The sequence below is a fragment of the Nilaparvata lugens genome, chromosome X, assembly GCF_014356525.2.
Source record: "Nilaparvata lugens isolate BPH chromosome X, ASM1435652v1, whole genome shotgun sequence".
Lineage (NCBI taxonomy): Eukaryota > Metazoa > Arthropoda > Insecta > Hemiptera > Delphacidae > Nilaparvata > Nilaparvata lugens.
In genome coordinates this window covers 20,527,569-20,546,191 of record NC_052518.1, presented here as the reverse complement: position 1 = coordinate 20,546,191, position 18,623 = coordinate 20,527,569, and the positions used below count along the sequence as shown (strand labels likewise).

The window sequence follows — 18,623 nt, the reverse complement described above, 5'->3', positions numbered from 1 at the left end:
AACAAAGAATAAAATGAAGAATCATTGGACAATATGAATATGAGATGCAATTTTATTATTATTGATAATAATAATATTATGTTGTTGCTTAATAGAGCGTTGAAACGTTTGAATATCCATTCTTGGAAAAGGGCATCTATTTGTGAATGAAAATGCATGATGATGAATAAGACTCCTAGGCCCTACCTGAAAAACCTCCAACCGCATACAATCTTCCTCCGATAACAGCAACCCCAGCATTGGACCGTGGTGTAGTCATGTTTGGTCCCAGTGACCAGATTTTCTCAACTGGATCATAAACTTCAGTTGTGGAAAGAGAATACGTGCCATCAGATCCACCCACTGCGTAAAGTTTTCCTGCAAAATGAATAAATTATTATTATTAAATATCGTCGAAATAGTTTTAGAGCAAAAGTAAATGAATGGGAATAATTCCAGAGGTGAATGCTTCAAGAGTTAGAACCAGATAGAGTGAAGAAAGAAAAGCTGCATTTTCTCAATAAACGAAAAGCTGATTGATTGTTTGTTTTTATTTTGTGCTACGTCTAGACAGACCCATTGCACATCAAAATATTATACATCATAAATTATAAGTAGCATAAAAAAATAATAATACAGAATAAATTATATTCTGTATAATAATACATAAATTATATACATAATATATAATTCACGCGAAAAATAAAGATATAAGACTAAGTATAGGTTCGGAGCTCGAACGGAAAGGTGTATTGATTTTGTCCTCTCTTATCGCCGATGATTAGACTGTAACTACCTGATCCGTCTATGGACTATTCTATTGAATTGAGCATTCTAACCTATCAATTGAGTTAATTCGTGAGCTTTATGACAGTTTGAAATTATTACTTTGAGTTGTTGTGTATTAATTGAGTTATTCATGACAGTTTAAAATTATTACTTTGAGTTGTGCTTATAAAACTGTTCCAAATTCGTAATAGTATGAGTGCCTGTGGAAAGTGCAACCAACCGGTTAATCGATCCGACGTAGCTGATAAACTCTTCTGTAAGGAGTGTAATTTTTATTTTCATATAGCTTGTCTTAATATAAAATCAAGTGATTTATCATTTTTGAAAAACTCATCGTGGTGCTGTCCTTGTTGTCTTAAACAACAGCGTACATCGAGACAACACTCGTTAGATAGCACACCAGTTCAAACTAACGTGACCCTCGAGTCAAACTCTTCGAATATGACCGATCCTACTGTCTCAATGGAGTCTTTGGAGCAATTAATTGGAAATAGTCACTCGCAGTTCTCCGCCAGTATTGAGGAGTTAAAAAATATAATTAAAACCGGTCAGGATGGGCAGAGTGAACTTAGTAGTGTGATTAGTAAGCAGAGCGAGATAATTGATCGTCAGCAGCAGCTCATAGATTCACTTCGGATTGAAATTAAAGAAGTTCGTGAGCGACTGCAGTCTACTGAGAATCGTCTCGATGACCAAGAGCAGTATACCAGAAGGAATACGCTTGAGATCCACGGTGTTCCCGGGAAGGCGGACGAAGATGTGATGGAGACGATTGCTGAGGTGGGACGAGCGGTGGACGCCTGCCATCGATTGCCGATTCGTACGAGAGGACGTCACGCGGCGGATGCAGCTGGCGGCGGTATACGGCCGGGCCCCCCTGCGGCCATCGTCGTCAGATTTGTGAGACGTCTCGATGCTGATCAGTTCATGGAGCTGAGAAGAAAGATAGGTGTCCTCAGAAGGCAACAGGTCCACGGTCTGAGCCAATCAAGGCCCAATCTACATCAATCGCAGTCTCACTGCTAAGAGAAGAAAACTTCTAGGGATGGCTCGTGATCTTAAGAAGAAAGGAGTAATCAAAGATGCATGGGTTGATCGGACTGGATGTGTTCGTATCCGTAAAAGTGAAAATGATAGCTCACCGACAGTGATAAGAAATGACAATGATTTAAACTTCCCCAAGCTTTAAATTATCTCTCCTCAAATAAGCTTTAATTTTCAATCCATTAGTACTGGAGTCACGGATATATTATTATTTTACAGTTTCAGGTAAACGGCCAGTTTGTTACTTGCAAATATACGAACTTTTTATTCAGTTTTTCATCCTTCGTATCTTATCACAGTATTCGCTGTTATTCTTAAAGTAGTGATTGTTTATTCATTTTCTGGCTGATGCAATGTATGAAGATACAATGTGCAAAGTATTTTATTTTATTCATGATTGTTGTCTGATTTCATTTTATCGGTCCTATGCAGATAAGATAGCTCACTTTTGCTTTTCGTTAGCAATACGGCTAGGCTCATAATAACCTTCAATATAATGGCAGTTCAATAGCTATATATAGTTATATAGGGCATTAAATGATAAACAATCTAAGCTTCCGTACTTTCAAGATCACCAACAATTTTTCATTCTAAATTAAATCGATTGCTGCTGTTTTCACAATTTTTATTCTTACATGGTTTTAAATCGCATGCATCAGTTGGAGTTACTATTATTGTTTTTTTTCTTCTTTGAATCAGGAGTTGGTTGGGTAAATCTCATCTAATGTTATTATAATGTCCATGGACAGGCTAGTGTTATACTTTATTAAACAAATACTAATAAGATAATACTTCATCACATAATTTTTATCATCCTCAGTTTAAAATTTTGCTGTAATCACCTATCATATTTCATTCTTCTCCCATATATATTTTTCTTTTTTATTTTATTTCATTTTTTCAGTTTTTTTTCTCATAATACTGGATTTCAATATCTTATACCAAAATGTTAGAGGTCTGCGTTCCAAAGTTCCAAGCTTTTTCCGGAAGGTTTTAGAGTGTGATGCTGATGCAATTGTCCTCACTGAAACATGGTTGTACGATGGAATCCATAATGAGGAATTGTTCGATGAGCGGTACACTGTCTTCCGCAGGGATAGGTCTGGTGATCAGGGGTTGAGGGGTGGTGGAGTACTTGTTGCTGTTCGCAGTTCTCTTAAGGCCGTATTATTATCAGAATTTTCATCGCCGGTTTTCGAATCTATCTGGATTAAGATTTTATTAAATAATAAAGATCCGTACTACATCAACGCTGTTTATTTTAAACCATCGACTTCCTATGAGAATTATCTTCGATATTTTGAATTGATCGATTCATTCAATGAAATTTCAAATAACAATGTAATAGTCATTGGTGACTGGAATATTCCTGAAATAGGTGGCTCTAACTTTGACTTCAGTAGAGGGTCTCGTCTGGCAGCTGCATTGGGACTTTTCATGGGGGTGATGGGCTTAGAGTCTTATAATGGAATTGTCAATAGTAATAATCGGACTTTGGATTTGGTTCTTAGCTCGTTCCATGTTAATGTTTCAAGATGCGATGACTGTTTGGTTCCCGAGGATAGCCATCATCCTACGCTTTCTATTTCTTTTCCATTGCTTCACATGAGGGGAGATCACGGTGATGAATCAAATGACAACTTTCAATATGTTTTCAAGAGAGCTGATTTTCTTCGCTTGTATGAATCTCTGAGAGACGCTGATTGGACCGCTGCCTATTCATGTTCAGAAGTCAATGAGGCAACTGAAGTTTTCTATAACATAGTTTACTCATGTTTTCACCTGTGTGTTCCTAGAAGAGCCGCTGATGATCGGATTGGCAGGTACCCTCGGTGGTATACTAGGGATATAATTCAAGACATCAAACGGAAGGAGAAATGTGCCAGAAAGAGGAGAGTCTCTGCTTATCACGACGAGGAATTTAGAAGATTGAGATCTGCTTTGAAACTTAAAATTTCTCAAGCTTATCAGGCTTATATGAATTCAGTTCAGTCAAGTATTGGTGGTGACATGAGGAACTTCTGGTCATATATAAATAATAATCGAAAGGGTAAGCGGTCAGAGAATTTTATGAGATGGAATAATACTTTTGTCACAGGTACTGAGATTCCAAAGGCGTTTGCAGATTATTTCTCATCTGTTTTCAACAGAAGCGACAATCATGCTGGAGTTTTTGATGACAGAATTGTTCACTCCCCTTTCCATTTGAATTCTATTTCAATGACTGATATAGTTGATTCTATACGGAGCTTGAAAGGTAATGGATCTGTTGGGCCGGACTTGGTTCCACCGTATGTCATCAAGGGCTGCTCTGATTTGTTTATTGAACCGCTTAAGTTCATTTTCAATCTAGCACTGAAAACATCCACGTTTCCTGATCTGTGGAAGCAAGCCAAAGTAATTCCCATTTTTAAAGCTGGGAGCAGACAATTTGTTGAAAACTACCGTCCAATATCTATTATTAATTGTTTTGCAAAGATTTTCGAAAAATGTATTTATAAAAAAATATTCAATCATATAGAACCGTGGATTGCTGATAGCCAGCATGGATTTTTGCCAGGCAGGTCTACAGTGACTAATTTATTGCATCTCCGGAGTGAGGTATCAGCTTGTCTTGATGCAGGTACTCGTGTTGACACTGTGTATACAGATTTATCAAAAGCTTTTGATACTTTGAACCACACGATTTTGTTCCGGAAATTGTCATCCTTTGGGTTTTCGCTGTCAAGTGCTAGATTTATTCTTTCCTATCTGTCTGATCGGAATCAATTTTTTTCTGTTGGTGGTCTTCATTCCAGATCTTTCAGTAGCCCATCAGGCGTTCCACAGGGTTCAAATTTGGGGCCTTTGCTCTTCATAATATTCATAAACGATTTTCCGGCTGTCATAAAGCATTCATCTTGTCTGCTGTATGCAGATGATGTGAATATCTTCAGGGTGATTAGGTCTGAAACTGATTATCAGCTGCTTCAAAGTGATGTAGATAGTTTGATTGGTGCTTGAGAAATCAGCTCAGAGTTAATATTGGTAAATGTGCTACGCTGTCTTTCACAAGACAAAGAGATCCGCAAATTCCCATCTATAGAATCAATAACCAAATAATTAAGAGAGTGGACCAGTTTAAAGACCTTGGTGTAATTTTTTATCCTGAGCTCAATTTCAATCATGTGAGAAGTTTATGTTCCAGAGCATGTCAACAGATTGGATTCATTCGGAGAACCTGCTCTCAATTTGATAATCACAATATTCTTATCCTATTATATAAGACACTTATCAGAAGTTTATTAAACTACTGCTCTGAAGTATGGCATCGATATCTCGCCTCTCATGATCTGGAATTAGAAAGAATTCAAAGTAAATTTTTGAGGTTTGTATATCTCAAGCGTTTTAAAATGTTCTGTCCTTTCAATTTTCCCACAGCTAACCTAAGAGCCATATTTGATATGCAATCCCTGGAAGCATCTAGGAGCTGTAAATTGCTTTTGTTCCTATATAATTTATTGAACAACCGTGTTCTATCAACCTACCTCCTTTCATTGCTGAATTGAATATGTGTCTTCAGTTTCACGGCGTTCCGGCTTCAGATTTCTTCCTCCCCAATGCAACTCCAATAGTCACTTCAATTCTCCAATCAACCGCATGATGAATCTTTATAATTACCATAGTTTTCACCTAGACCTTTTTCATATGAATCCCAGTCAGTTAAAGAAGGCATGTAAGCAGCTTCACCCAATGTGACACCTATTCTTCCCACGCTAGACCTCATCAACTTACATAGAGTAGCATATTTAGTAGATGACTTCCTTTCATTCTCAGCTCTGTTATCATTCACCTCATTCTTATTCTTAATTTATTCTCAGCATATAATTCACATCATTCTTGGAATGTTATTTGTAATTTCTTGATTCCTCTCTTGTTATTTTCTCGTATTGTAAGTGGTTTCTAGCATAAAGTATAGTCTCTAGTATTCAGTATATTTAGTTTTCAGTATATTTAGTTTCTCATAACATTTTCACTAATATGAAATAGTTTTTTCCTTGTTTGTTTCTCTCGATTTTCAATTTCTTTGTAAAGTGATTATTGTAATTTTTTTGATTAGGGAGCAATTTTTGGGGGTTTCCCGTATGCTCCCATATTGTTGTAAAAAATGAATAAATGATATAAGACTCAATAGATTGGGCTGATGGGCAAACAAGAAAAACACCATGTCTAGTAATCAACGATCATGAATCATACTCAGTGTTTTCCACTTCGGGAGCTCGATGGATAATAAAAATAATAATAAAGCAACTATACCTATACTTTAGCAAATTTTCTATTATGTTTGGAAAAACATACTTATTTTGAAATATTCGAAATGAGGAACAATGATTTCTAGAAAAAGTCTCCTCTTTCAACTTCTCTGAATGATTAAATGGATGAAGTCACTATGTAGAAGTAGTAATTATCAAAATAATTATTTTATATTTATTATTAATTAATTATTTTATATTTTTTAATTAATAATTATATTTTATATATTTCATCATAATCAATAGCCTCTGAATAAATATTGATGCAAGATGTGAACATCAAGCATTATTAGAATTGTAAATTGTGAAGCTACTCATTTATTACCTTTAGGGCCGTTTGCACAGTGTAAAGCTTAAAGCAATTCTGGATTTTTTTGGTTTAAACTAAAATTCCGTTTGCACAGTATCAGTTTGAACTCTGTATTGAGTTTAAACTCTAGGAAAGTTTAAACCTCCTGGTGGATTCACGGAGCATCGGCAGCCTTGATTGTGGGTTGATTAGTTTGTGCGTTGCTTACGGAACTACAAGGCTAGAACACTCAGGTGATCAGCTGTTCAAAAGCGTACACTTCAACCCGTGTTTACATTGAAATCCCTATGTCGAGTGGAATTTTTCGTGAATAAACGTTGATAATTCTACTGTTAATTACTTTTTAGAATAGTGGCTTGTTATTTTATTTTCCCGATACATATTTCAACATCTATCATTAATTTTAAGGGCAGCAATCATTGAGTTCTCACAAAATTCCTATTTATTAGTCAACAAATTTGTAGGTTATTTGTACTTCAGTTATAATCACGTTAAATTTCAAAACACGTAGTCTAATAATTTATTGTCATGAAATAAAGATTATAGTTGAGTTGCTGAAAGTTTTAAGAACTAGGCCTACAGATTGTTTTTTTATTTTTATTACAATACACCTTGATTTCCAGAGAGGAACTCAGACTCCCCATTTGAAATCTTGTAGTATGGCAATCTAACTTTATTTGATTTCATAACTTTTCAGATGAAATACACAAATAAGTCTTATTAGAAAGTAAGGCGAAAGTAAATTTGTAAGTTTTTTGTCATCATATAATATAATAAGTATTTCTTTTTCTTATAGAGCTTATTATTGGAATATAAATTCTACTTCTACTTGAAGTACCTATAACAAGAATGTTATGAAATTGGAAACTTTTATGGTTTGGATTATATTGAGTAAAAGAGCCCAACATATTTCCAATAGTTTTTATTATAGACTAAAATATGTTTTAAATGATTATATTAGCTTACTCAGCAAAAGATTTCAATATTCAGCCTTATCCAGTAGGTACCGGTAACTTATATTTTATTTACGAATTTAAGTACAATGTATTTACGGTTGCGCTCAACTCTATTCTGGAGTTTAAGACTAAATTCATTATTATTTCAAAACTTCCAAGTAAAAAAGTGTTGATTTTAAATCGTGTAGGATAAAAATATTATATATATATATATATACATATACCGTATATATGATTCATGGCTGGCATACATTTAATAGAGAATGAGTTACAATTTATAAAATAGTGTACCGTACCCTGGTAGGTCTACAAAATTAACTGTATAGTTTAACACCGTAATTTTTTTTATTGAAATTATGACATTTACAATCATGAATAATATTTCAATTGAACTACTGTATATACCTATACTTTCTTCAAAGTTTAGAATCATTAAACTGCCAGTAGTGTTTTGGATTACGGTATGTGTTTCCTCTGACCCCACAACTGTGGGTAATTGATAAAGGAGAAGTTATTGAAGATCGTGCTGTAATTCAAATAGCAGAGCTTCAAAACTGAATGAAGTATGAACATATCAGTTTTTGACATTATATTTTATATTAATATATATTAGGTAGAAGTAAAATTACACTCATTCTTTCACCAATTAATCTATTTACTCACCCGGATAAGTAAGAAAGTCGTGTTTCAGTTGATTCGTTGTTGATTATCCATATTTATTACCAATATTATTACAATGTATTGTATTTTGATAACTTTAAACTGAAAAAGCACATTCTTTTGGTGTAACGACGACCGTTTAGTGCTGGTGTTGTACATTCTCAAGCCAAACAGAAACTCGAAACGGTCGTCGCCACACCAAAAGAATGTGAGTGTTTTTTCCCTTTAAAGTTATCAAAATGAAATATAGTTAATGTTCAACCTTCTAGTGGCGCACTAAGACACTACCTCCGTAAACTCGGAGGTGTAGTGACTGAGACCGTAATTGAAAAAAATTTAAAGACGACCAATACGGTATGCGCTTTTTTAAGAATTGACAGAAAAATGTTGTTAATGTTGTTCAGTTATAGGGTCTAGAAATTAAAAATAACTAAACCTTATTGACTTCTATATCGCCCAGAATAGGCGATTTTTCTGCTCTTACCAGCGTTTTCTTAGCTTTCAAGAGAAAATTCTTACGTTTGGTACAAAATTTCAGGTAACTTGAGGTGTATTAGTTATGTAGGCTATTGAAAGGGCTTAGAAGGTGTGCTAGAAATTGGCGTTTTCAGTGTTTATCTGTGTTTTATCAGGATTTTCAAAACCAAATAAGCAGAAAATGTTCAAATTTTATACACATTTTTAGCATAATTATGAAATAACAGTTCAATGAATGAAATGACAAATTTATAGCAACACTGAATTGGGTTATTAATTGCGCTATGATTCCCCTGCCATTTAGCAGATAATCTTAACTCAGCTGGGGGACTCTAGCCTTTGCATGTTAGAAGAGACCATCATGAATATTAATATAATTTGTGCAAGAGCGCGCTTAATTATGCATAACCAAGCGTGCAGACAAGAAACGTACAATATCTGAAAAGAGCAAAAGGAACACTAGCTCACACTGAAAGCGTGCTTGGTTGCGTTCAGTGTAAACAACGTGTTTCAATAGCACTTTTCAAATTTAGTTTTCAGTATATTTAGTTTTCAGTATATTTAGTTTTCAGTATATTTAGTTTTCAGTATATTTAGTTTTCAGTATATTTAGTTTTCAGTATATTTAGTTTTCAGTATATTTAGTTTTCAGTATATTTAGTTTCTCATAACATTTTCACTAATATGAAATAGTTTTTTCCTTGTTTGTTTCTCTCGATTTTCAATTTCTTTGTAAAGTGATTATTGTAATTTTTTTGATTAGGGAGCAATTTTTGGGGGTTTCCCGTATGCTCCCATATTGTTGTAAAAAATGAATAAATGATATAAGACTCAATAGATTGGGCTGATGGGCAAACAAGAAAAACACCATGTCTAGTAATCAACGATCATGAATCATACTCAGTGTTTTCCACTTCGGGAGCTCGATGGATAATAAAAATAATAATAAAGCAACTATACCTATACTTTAGCAAATTTTCTATTATGTTTGGAAAAACATACTTATTTTGAAATATTCGAAATGAGGAACAATGATTTCTAGAAAAAGTCTCCTCTTTCAACTTCTCTGAATGATTAAATGGATGAAGTCACTATGTAGAAGTAGTAATTATCAAAATAATTATTTATATTTTTTAATTAATAATTATATTTTATATTAATATATATTAGGTAGAAGTAAAATTACACTCATTCTTTCACCAATTAATCTATTTACTCACCCGGATAAGTAAGAAAGTCGTGTTTCAGTTGATTCGTTGTTGATTATCCATATTTATTACCAATATTATTACAATGTATTGTATTTTGATAACTTTAAACTGAAAAAGCACATTCTTTTGGTGTAACGACGACCGTTTAGTGCTGGTGTTGTACATTCTCAAGCCAAACAGAAACTCGAAACGGTCGTCGCCACACCAAAAGAATGTGAGTGTTTTTTCCCTTTAAAGTTATCAAAATGAAATATAGTTAATGTTCAACCTTCTAGTGGCGCACTAAGACACTACCTCCGTAAACTCGGAGGTGTAGTGACTGAGACCGTAATTGAAAAAAATTTAAAGACGACCAATACGGTATGCGCTTTTTTAAGAATTGACAGAAAAATGTTGTTAATGTTGTTCAGTTATAGGGTCTAGAAATTAAAAATAACTAAACCTTATTGACTTCTATATCGCCCAGAATAGGCGATTTTTCTGCTCTTACCAGCGTTTTCTTAGCTTTCAAGAGAAAATTCTTACGTTTGGTACAAAATTTCAGGTAACTTGAGGTGTATTAGTTATGTAGGCTATTGAAAGGGCTTAGAAGGTGTGCTAGAAATTGGCGTTTTCAGTGTTTATCTGTGTTTTATCAGGATTTTCAAAACCAAATAAGCAGAAAATGTTCAAATTTTATACACATTTTTAGCATAATTATGAAATAACAGTTCAATGAATGAAATGACAAATTTATAGCAACACTGAATTGGGTTATTAATTGCGCTATGATTCCCCTGCCATTTAGCAGATAATCTTAACTCAGCTGGGGGACTCTAGCCTTTGCATGTTAGAAGAGACCATCATGAATATTAATATAATTTGTGCAAGAGCGCGCTTAATTATGCATAACCAAGCGTGCAGACAAGAAACGTACAATATCTGAAAAGAGCAAAAGGAACACTAGCTCACACTGAAAGCGTGCTTGGTTGCGTTCAGTGTAAACAACGTGTTTCAATAGCACTTTTCAAATTTTGTTTTCTGGGTCATGCATGATTCTACGTAAATTTGCACATATCCATTCAATGTGATCATACAATTATTCTCATGTATCAGGATATTATTCATATTATTACTGTTGTGACCAAGAATAAATCTTTCAAGTAGTATCCTACCAGAGCGTCAATAGACATATCATTGGTTCATTAGCGCTATTGAAGAATATGCATAGATTTTTCATGATATGACATGGTCTTACATATGATATAAATATAAAAACTCTGATATCTCACTCTGCAATAAATTATTATTTACACTGTATCGATCAGCCATAACCCATAAAGAACACTTTACTTACTTACCGGTACAGTACTTACCTCCGATGAGTAAGATGTACTGTATTCCTCACGGTCCTGGATCGGGGAATCGTCAAATTTTCAAATTGTGTCAAACTCACTTTGTTAAGAGTAGAAACAGATTAGAACATCGTTTCGTTCCGTTTCTCCTGTTCCGTGGCGTTCGAGCTGAACGCAATTACCTCGTTTCGTTTCGTGATATATGTAAAATATCATATAGGCCTACGCATAAAGACAGGATATCGTCAGCAGTAACTTCTACACACGAGATACAGTCCACTTCCTCGCCAGTTCCAAGGTTAGTGCAAATTAAAGACTTACTTTTGGGGCTGTCGACGTTTTCGTGAATTAAATCTTAACTGTACCCCAATCCATAGGTTTGGGGACAGGACGGGATTACCACCTCCAAAGCAGGAGGTTTAAACCAAACAATTTGGATAAACTTGACATCTGTAAAGATTTGATGGAGAAACAGCTGATAGTAAATTATTTTTCGACGTTTGTTTTTATTGCTTCTGTAGACGATAATAATAATTGTTTAGGTTATAGTGAATCATTATTTGAATGTAAAAATAATATTATAGGAATTGATAGGAGTTTTTAATGCAATAGATAAAGATGACTGAGAATTTTGAAACTGAGAAAAGTTGGGAAAAAAATGAATAATTTAAATTTCTGGGATGATAGAAAAGTTTTTTAACGATTTTGCTTGAGTAAAGAAACTGCCAATTTAGTATTTGATTGAATAAATCACATTATATAAATCAAGACAATATTTATATAGGCCTACAGTGGTCTTTGATTAGAAAACATGTTTTTAATCATACATAACTGAGATATTTTGCTTCCGAGAGATTTCTAATAAACGAGGAAGACCGTAGTAGACTCAAGCGTAACAAAATAACTTTTTTATCTTACATTCTGAAATATATTTTTTGGAGCCAACTAAACATAAGTTTTTAAAGAATTTCTTGATCGCTTTTCACTTTTATTACCGTTCAGCTTACAGCTCTGTGGATTTCTAATAAACGAGGAAGACCGTAGTAGACTCAAGCGTAACAAAATAACTTTTTTATCTTACATTCTGAAATATATTTTTTGGAGCCAACTAAACGTAAGTTTTTAAAGAATTTCTTGATCGCTTTTCACTTTTATTACCGTTCAGCTTACAGCTCTGTGGATTTTGAACAAGAAAATAGTAGATACATAACCTCAATTTACTAATGGTTTGTAAACAAATAACAAATTTCCTGTAAAAATCAGCCTTCCTGATATTATAAACGATGACATTCTATTACCAACTTAGCTCTAAACTAGTTTAACTTAAACTGGATTAGTAAATGCACTGAGAAAACCGATTACAGTTTAAACTTTCAGGTTAACTTAAACTCGATTAACTTAATCGAGTTTAGCAATCTATACTGTGCAAACGGCACCAAGTATAGTTGAGATATTATATTTAGATATAGTTAATTACCTTTGAATTCGGCTACACCACAACCACGTCTAGCAGTGATCATAGGGGCCGCGAACATCCAAGCGTCACTTTCCGGATCATAAACTTCGACAGAATTCAAGCAATTCCAGCCATCACATCCTCCCACAGCCCACACTCTTCCATTGAACGCACAAACTCCAGCTTGATATCGACCTACAATAACAATTTATTAAACATTCAAAATTTATTGAAGAATTTTCATAGTTTTGACCAAATTTTGTGTTTCGGCTTTTCCTGTTCATTTTTGGCTTTCCTGTGTTGAGGCTGATTGGATCATACTCACTCAATTACTCAAGCATTCTTTCGTGTTTATCATATATTGTTGATGTGTTTTTTACAAAATTGATAGAATTTCTTCCAAAAATTATAAAAAACACACAATTAAAAATACCATAATATTAAATACAAACAGTAACCTTATGTGAATATGAACAGTGTAGAATCATCAAAATAAAATGTTTAAATCATTCAAACTGGTCAACAAGCTACTTGGACTTCTTATCCATTGCCATTCTAGTGTATATTACACCAAGATGAATGAAAAATACTTACCGTACTTGATAAAATAGATGGATGAATTTTGATGATAGCTGAGTTTAATAATACTAAAAAAGCAAGTTACACGTAATATTCTATGCATATATTGATCAACTTATTTTGATTATTGAGCTCTTTAATGAATGAAAATACTGTTGAATAGTGTCAATTCCACTTTTTGGAATTTTTAATTCCAATATTTAATAGGTGATCAAAATAAAATATTTTGATATAAATATTGACATCATTTAATTAATTCCAATATTTAACAATTTCTTCGTGCATAAATTATTTTCAAAATAAAAGTTAGTAGAACAAGATTGATTTATGAGAGACTGTCTATTGTGCCTGCTGATGTACTAACAATAACAAATGTAATCGGTTCATTTCTGAGAAATCAAAGACGTTTGTCTGATTGTCTACCTTTTTGAAGCTGAGCCATGCCTCCCCATTTCTTATGGTCAGGGACAAGACGATCGCACTGTCTAATGCCCATCTGACCATTCCAGCCACCAATGCAATATATCTTTCCATCCAGCGCACATACACCTGTCGATCAAAACGTGTCAAAAGATTGTGAATTTTCATAAAAACTGATAATGTGTTTCAACTCTTCCGAAACAAACTTGATAACTGGAGATTTGATTATGGCAAATTAGTGATTATGTTTAACTAGTAAACAATCAGTGAAGAAAAGCATCCGTACACAACTTGGATGTCATCCTTATTGTGAATAATGTTACAATTGAATTTTTCATTCGACTAAATACTCGTGTGAAATACCAAAAGTTTGATGAAAAGAATAGAAAATTAGAAAGACACAAATAAAAATTAGGAAATTTATAGAACATTTCTAGCAACAGGAGTAGTCTAAGTGACTTTTACATCAATCAGGCGAGCTAGTCTTATTGTAAAGTATCACAGCTCATCTGATCAGATGTTTCAGTCTCACTGAGAGGATTCATGAAATAAACTTTAAAATAATGATACTAATAAGTAGTATCTATTAAGGGCAGAGTTAGGACTCGGGGTCCAATCTGCCACACAATCCTAGATAGATAGATGCATAGATAAAATGGATTTTCATTGATAAGAGTGGAACAAAAACACTGTTTTGATGTGTATGTTCTACCTCACCTCTTGGTATTGAAAGAAGGATATCAGTTGAGGTAGTTTCTTAGACAGACGACACCTCACTCCCATTTTGGGATCAATCACAAAGTTGCTAGAATTCGTATTTACATCTAATGGAGGATACATTGAATATCTATGATGCATTTCAATAAGCTTCAGTATTTTGTTATTAATTCAAAGTAGTATGTGATTTGTTAATATTATGCCGATTTTAATGAGAAATAATTCTATTTGAAATAAGATGATTTATAAACATTGTGATTACGAGTATCCTAACCTGTATTGGACCTAGCCAAGGGCAGAGGTGTAACAGTAGTCCAAGTGTGCCGTTCGGGAGAATAACATTCGACAGTGGCCAGTTCCGTTGTCCCATTGCAGCCACCAACCGCATAGGCTAATCCATCGACAACTGCCATATTGAATCGTCCACGAGCATCTTTCATGGCTGGAAGTTCACTCCATGTGTTTTCGGCTGGATTGTATAATTCAACGTTGCGCAGGCATTCCACCTTGTCATAGCCACCTTTAAACGAACAACAAATTGCACATGAAACAATGATTCTAGTATAATATTACAATTTGCGATTGACATAAATATTACAAACACTAATCATCCTCCCTGAGCTCTCTTATTCTTAATGATGTCATACAGCCATAGACATTACTTGAATTAAATTCATTCTACATAGAATTACAAATTAAAATGTTTTGATTTCCTCGTACTTTATTATATAATACTTTATACTTTATTGAGCAAAATAAAGTATTTTTGCGTTCTTTATCTTGCTTACAAAGTATAAAGTACAAGACCTCCAAATAAAGTACAATACTTTATTCTAAAGTACGGGTGGCAACCCTAGACAGTAATAAAGCGAAACAGTTTCTGAATGTGAGAGTGCAGGGAAGGAGAGCTGTAGGACGACCGAGGCACTCAGGACATGAGGACAGAATTGAGGAGATTGGAAGGTGAAGAGGGAGATGAGAAGGATGGCGATGAACAGACGGGTATGGAAGAACTGGGTCGAGGCTACCCCAACGCTGTAAAAAAGAAGAAGAAGAAGAAGAAGAAGAAGAAGAATAAGAAGAAGAAGAAGAAGTTTTATTAATAATGAAGTTTGAAAGAACCATATTGACTCACCACAAACAAACAGACAATCGTTCAAATTAGCACATCCTGCTCCGCTACGCACAGATGCCATGTTGGTCAGTCCGCAGTAGAGATCAAGAGGTTCACCACCCTCGGAGTTTGGCTGACATGTATCCGGCGTTTGCAACGGACTCTGCTGTGTTGCAGATGCCACTTCGTTCAGACGCAACAGGATGGAAAGTGTTGCCAGGCTTCGGTTGATCATTACGAGAGCCAGGAATGTGTGCTCTACAAATTCAAATCAAACCAAAATCAATGTATTTCCCAAGTAACGGGTGTTTCATCAAGGGCAAAATCGAAAGTTGAATGACAAAATTTATTGTAACACATCATATGATATTGCACATACATGAAATTTTATTACAGCGAATCTTTACAATTGTTCAATAACTTCCGGGGTTTCCATTCTATCCATAGGTCGCTGGTTCATATCCGGCCCGGAGAGATGGTGGATTCACGGAGGATCGGCAGCCTTGATTGCAGGTTGATTAGTTTGTGCTTTCCTCCCCTTCCCCCTCTCCCAAAGAGGCAAGATAACCTCTCTCCCTCACCCCTCCTTCATCCTCCCCATTTATCTTTCAACCCAGCACTTCAAGAAGCGTGCTCGAGAAGTCAACAACGTTTCATTCCATTTCTCCTGTTCCGTGGCGTTCGAGTTGAATGCAATTACCTCGTTCCGTTTCATGATATATGTACAATCTCATATAGGCCTATACATGAAGACAGGATATCACCAGTAACTTCTACACTCGAGATATACAGTCCACTTCCTCGCCAGTTCCAAGGTTAGTGCAAATTAGTAGACTTTCTTTTGGGGCTGTCAACGTTTTCGTGAATTAAATCTTAACTGTACCCCAATCCATAGGTTTGGGTACAGGACGGGATTACCACATGGTCCTACCAGGCCTGGGATATGTTCTATTTCCAAGAGATTTATTTTTCAATTTAAATTTCAATTCGTTAATAGTAGGGTTACTTGTTGATACATGCACTGATATCCATGTTAAATCCAGTTACAAAGTTCCTTTCCAAATCTCCTTGTTTATCTAATCAGTTACTTAGTTACAATGGCAAGCCCACAAGCCTTGCTTACTATTCGTGTGAAGAAGAAAGAAACTTTGTTTAGCCGTGTTCAACAAGCTTATGACTTGTTGAAGGACATCAATGATCCTAAAATTCAATCTCAATTTTTGATAAGAAGCATATCTATTGAAAATAATGTGAAAGAATATTCTACACTCTTAGATGAAATCAATGAATTATCTATTCAAGTTGAACCTACTAAAGAAACTGAATATCAATCACTTACCATTATTGATAATTTATCCTGTGCAATAATAAATGCTCGTGATAAATTGAATCAAATTAAAAATGAGAAACCGAAGGAGAAAAGTGAACCCTCAACTTCAACCTCTCATTCTCCCCGTTTGAACATGATATTACCTCCAACTGAAATAAAACCGTTTGATGGCTGTGATATTTCAGACTGGCCTAGATTCAAAAATATCTTTTCATCATTGATTGTGGATGATAAATATTATTCTCCTGTTCATAAATCTCATATTTTTCATAATTTGTTGAAAGGCGAAGCAGCCAGAGTAGTGAAATCTTTTCAGATAAGTAGTGATTTTGATTTGGCATGGAAAACTCTATGCAAGCGTTATGAAAGTGATTGGGTGCTAGCTAACTACTACGTAAATGAGATTTTGAAAACTAGTTCAATCCCATTTAAACCTTCGTTACAATCGCTGCAAGATTTTCTTGTTAAAGTAGGTGATAGTATTACTACTCTGAAATCATTGAAAGTTCCTGATTTGGCTGATTATATCTTGTACTCATTAGCTATTCGTCAATTAGACAAAATATCACGTGAATCGTTTGAGCTCGAGGTAGCTGATAAGAGCTTTCCTTCTTGCCAACAGTTGATTGATTTCGTGAATAAGAGAGTTAGATCTTATCAATTATCTGCATCTGATGTGCCATCTGTTAATGAACAAAAATCTATCGAAAAGCCGAAAAATAAGTCTTTTCAGAAAAAGGTTGTCATATCTACTTGTGAATTAAATGATAGTGCTGAAACAAAATGCTCACTTTGCAACTCAATGAATCATTTGTTATTCAAATGTCCTGCTTTCTTGAAAAGAGATCCAAAAGCTAGGAATGAATTTATTAAATCATTGAGAGTCTGTTTCAATTGTTTCTCCAAATTTCACGCTGTAAACCAATGCAAGTCTAAATCGTTGTGTTATTGTGGCCGTATGCATAATAAATTACTTCATTATCCTCATAGTAGTGATAATAGCCGTTCGAATTCTCCTGCTCGTTATCAGAAATCTACTTATAACAACTCTAAAGTTGCTTTGAAATCGAAATCTGTTGATTTGATTACTCAAACTGATAGCACTATGAATGTTGTTGAGAATTCAAATTCTTCTAAGCATTGTGGTATCACTGATAATGTTATTGATAAATCATCAATTGTTAGTTTAATTCCTAAAACGAGTGTTGTTCTAGGTACTGCTCAAGCAGTTATTCAAAATTCATCTGGTTCGTTTATTGGTGTTCGTTTGATGATTGATTCAGGTAGTACTGCTAATTTCATCACAAAAGATCTTGTTATGAAACTTGCTTTATCTGTTCATGATTGTCATCAAAATTTCTCTGGTTTGAATTCCTCGAGTGTAGGGAATTCTTCTGGTGTTGTGAAATGTTTGTTGAAACCTAAGGGCTCAAATCACCCTTGTCTAGAAGCTGAGGCTTACGTGATTGATAAAATAGTTGGTTCATTGCCCCCTATTTATCTCAGTTCGAAAGTGCAAAATGAGTTGAAAAAATTCAACCTTGCTGATCCTGTGTTCTATGAAAAACGTTCCGTTGATCTTCTATTGGGATGTCAGTTATTCAACAAAATATTACGTCATCATAGTCAAGTCTCATCTAGTGAAGAGTGTTCGTTTTGCATGATTACTACCGTGTTTGGTGACATTATTTTGGGTGAATTTCCAAATCATTCCGGTCTTCTTAATCAGTCATTGACTGCATTAATGACGTGTCCCACCTCTGAGAACTCGTTGAATAATTTGGTTCATAAGTTTTGGGAAAGTGAAGAAATTCCTAATCATAAATTTCCTAGTCCCGATGATGAGTTTTGTGAAAAACATTTTGCTGAAACTCACACACATGATACTGAAGGAAGATATGTTGTTCGTCTTCCTTTCAAAGTTGACACTAATCAACTCAAGTTTCATGAATCTC

The 18,623-nt window shown here is 34.5% G+C and overlaps 1 protein-coding gene across 1 annotated transcript in view; it reads right to left on the bottom strand.

Annotated features, from left to right (window-relative positions):
- LOC111052193 (influenza virus NS1A-binding protein-like) overlaps positions 1 to 18,623 on the bottom strand; it is a 65,648-nt gene that overhangs the window by 1,653 nt on the left and 45,372 nt on the right. The window contains exons 8-12 of the mRNA XM_039441853.1: positions 15,360 to 15,596; positions 14,499 to 14,744; positions 13,511 to 13,636; positions 12,530 to 12,703; positions 187 to 357 (exon numbers count right to left, since the gene is read on the bottom strand). Coding sequence (XP_039297787.1) covers positions 187 to 357; positions 12,530 to 12,703; positions 13,511 to 13,636; positions 14,499 to 14,744; positions 15,360 to 15,596 — 954 coding nt within the window. The remainder of the gene's footprint in view (positions 1 to 186; positions 358 to 12,529; positions 12,704 to 13,510; positions 13,637 to 14,498; positions 14,745 to 15,359; positions 15,597 to 18,623) is intronic.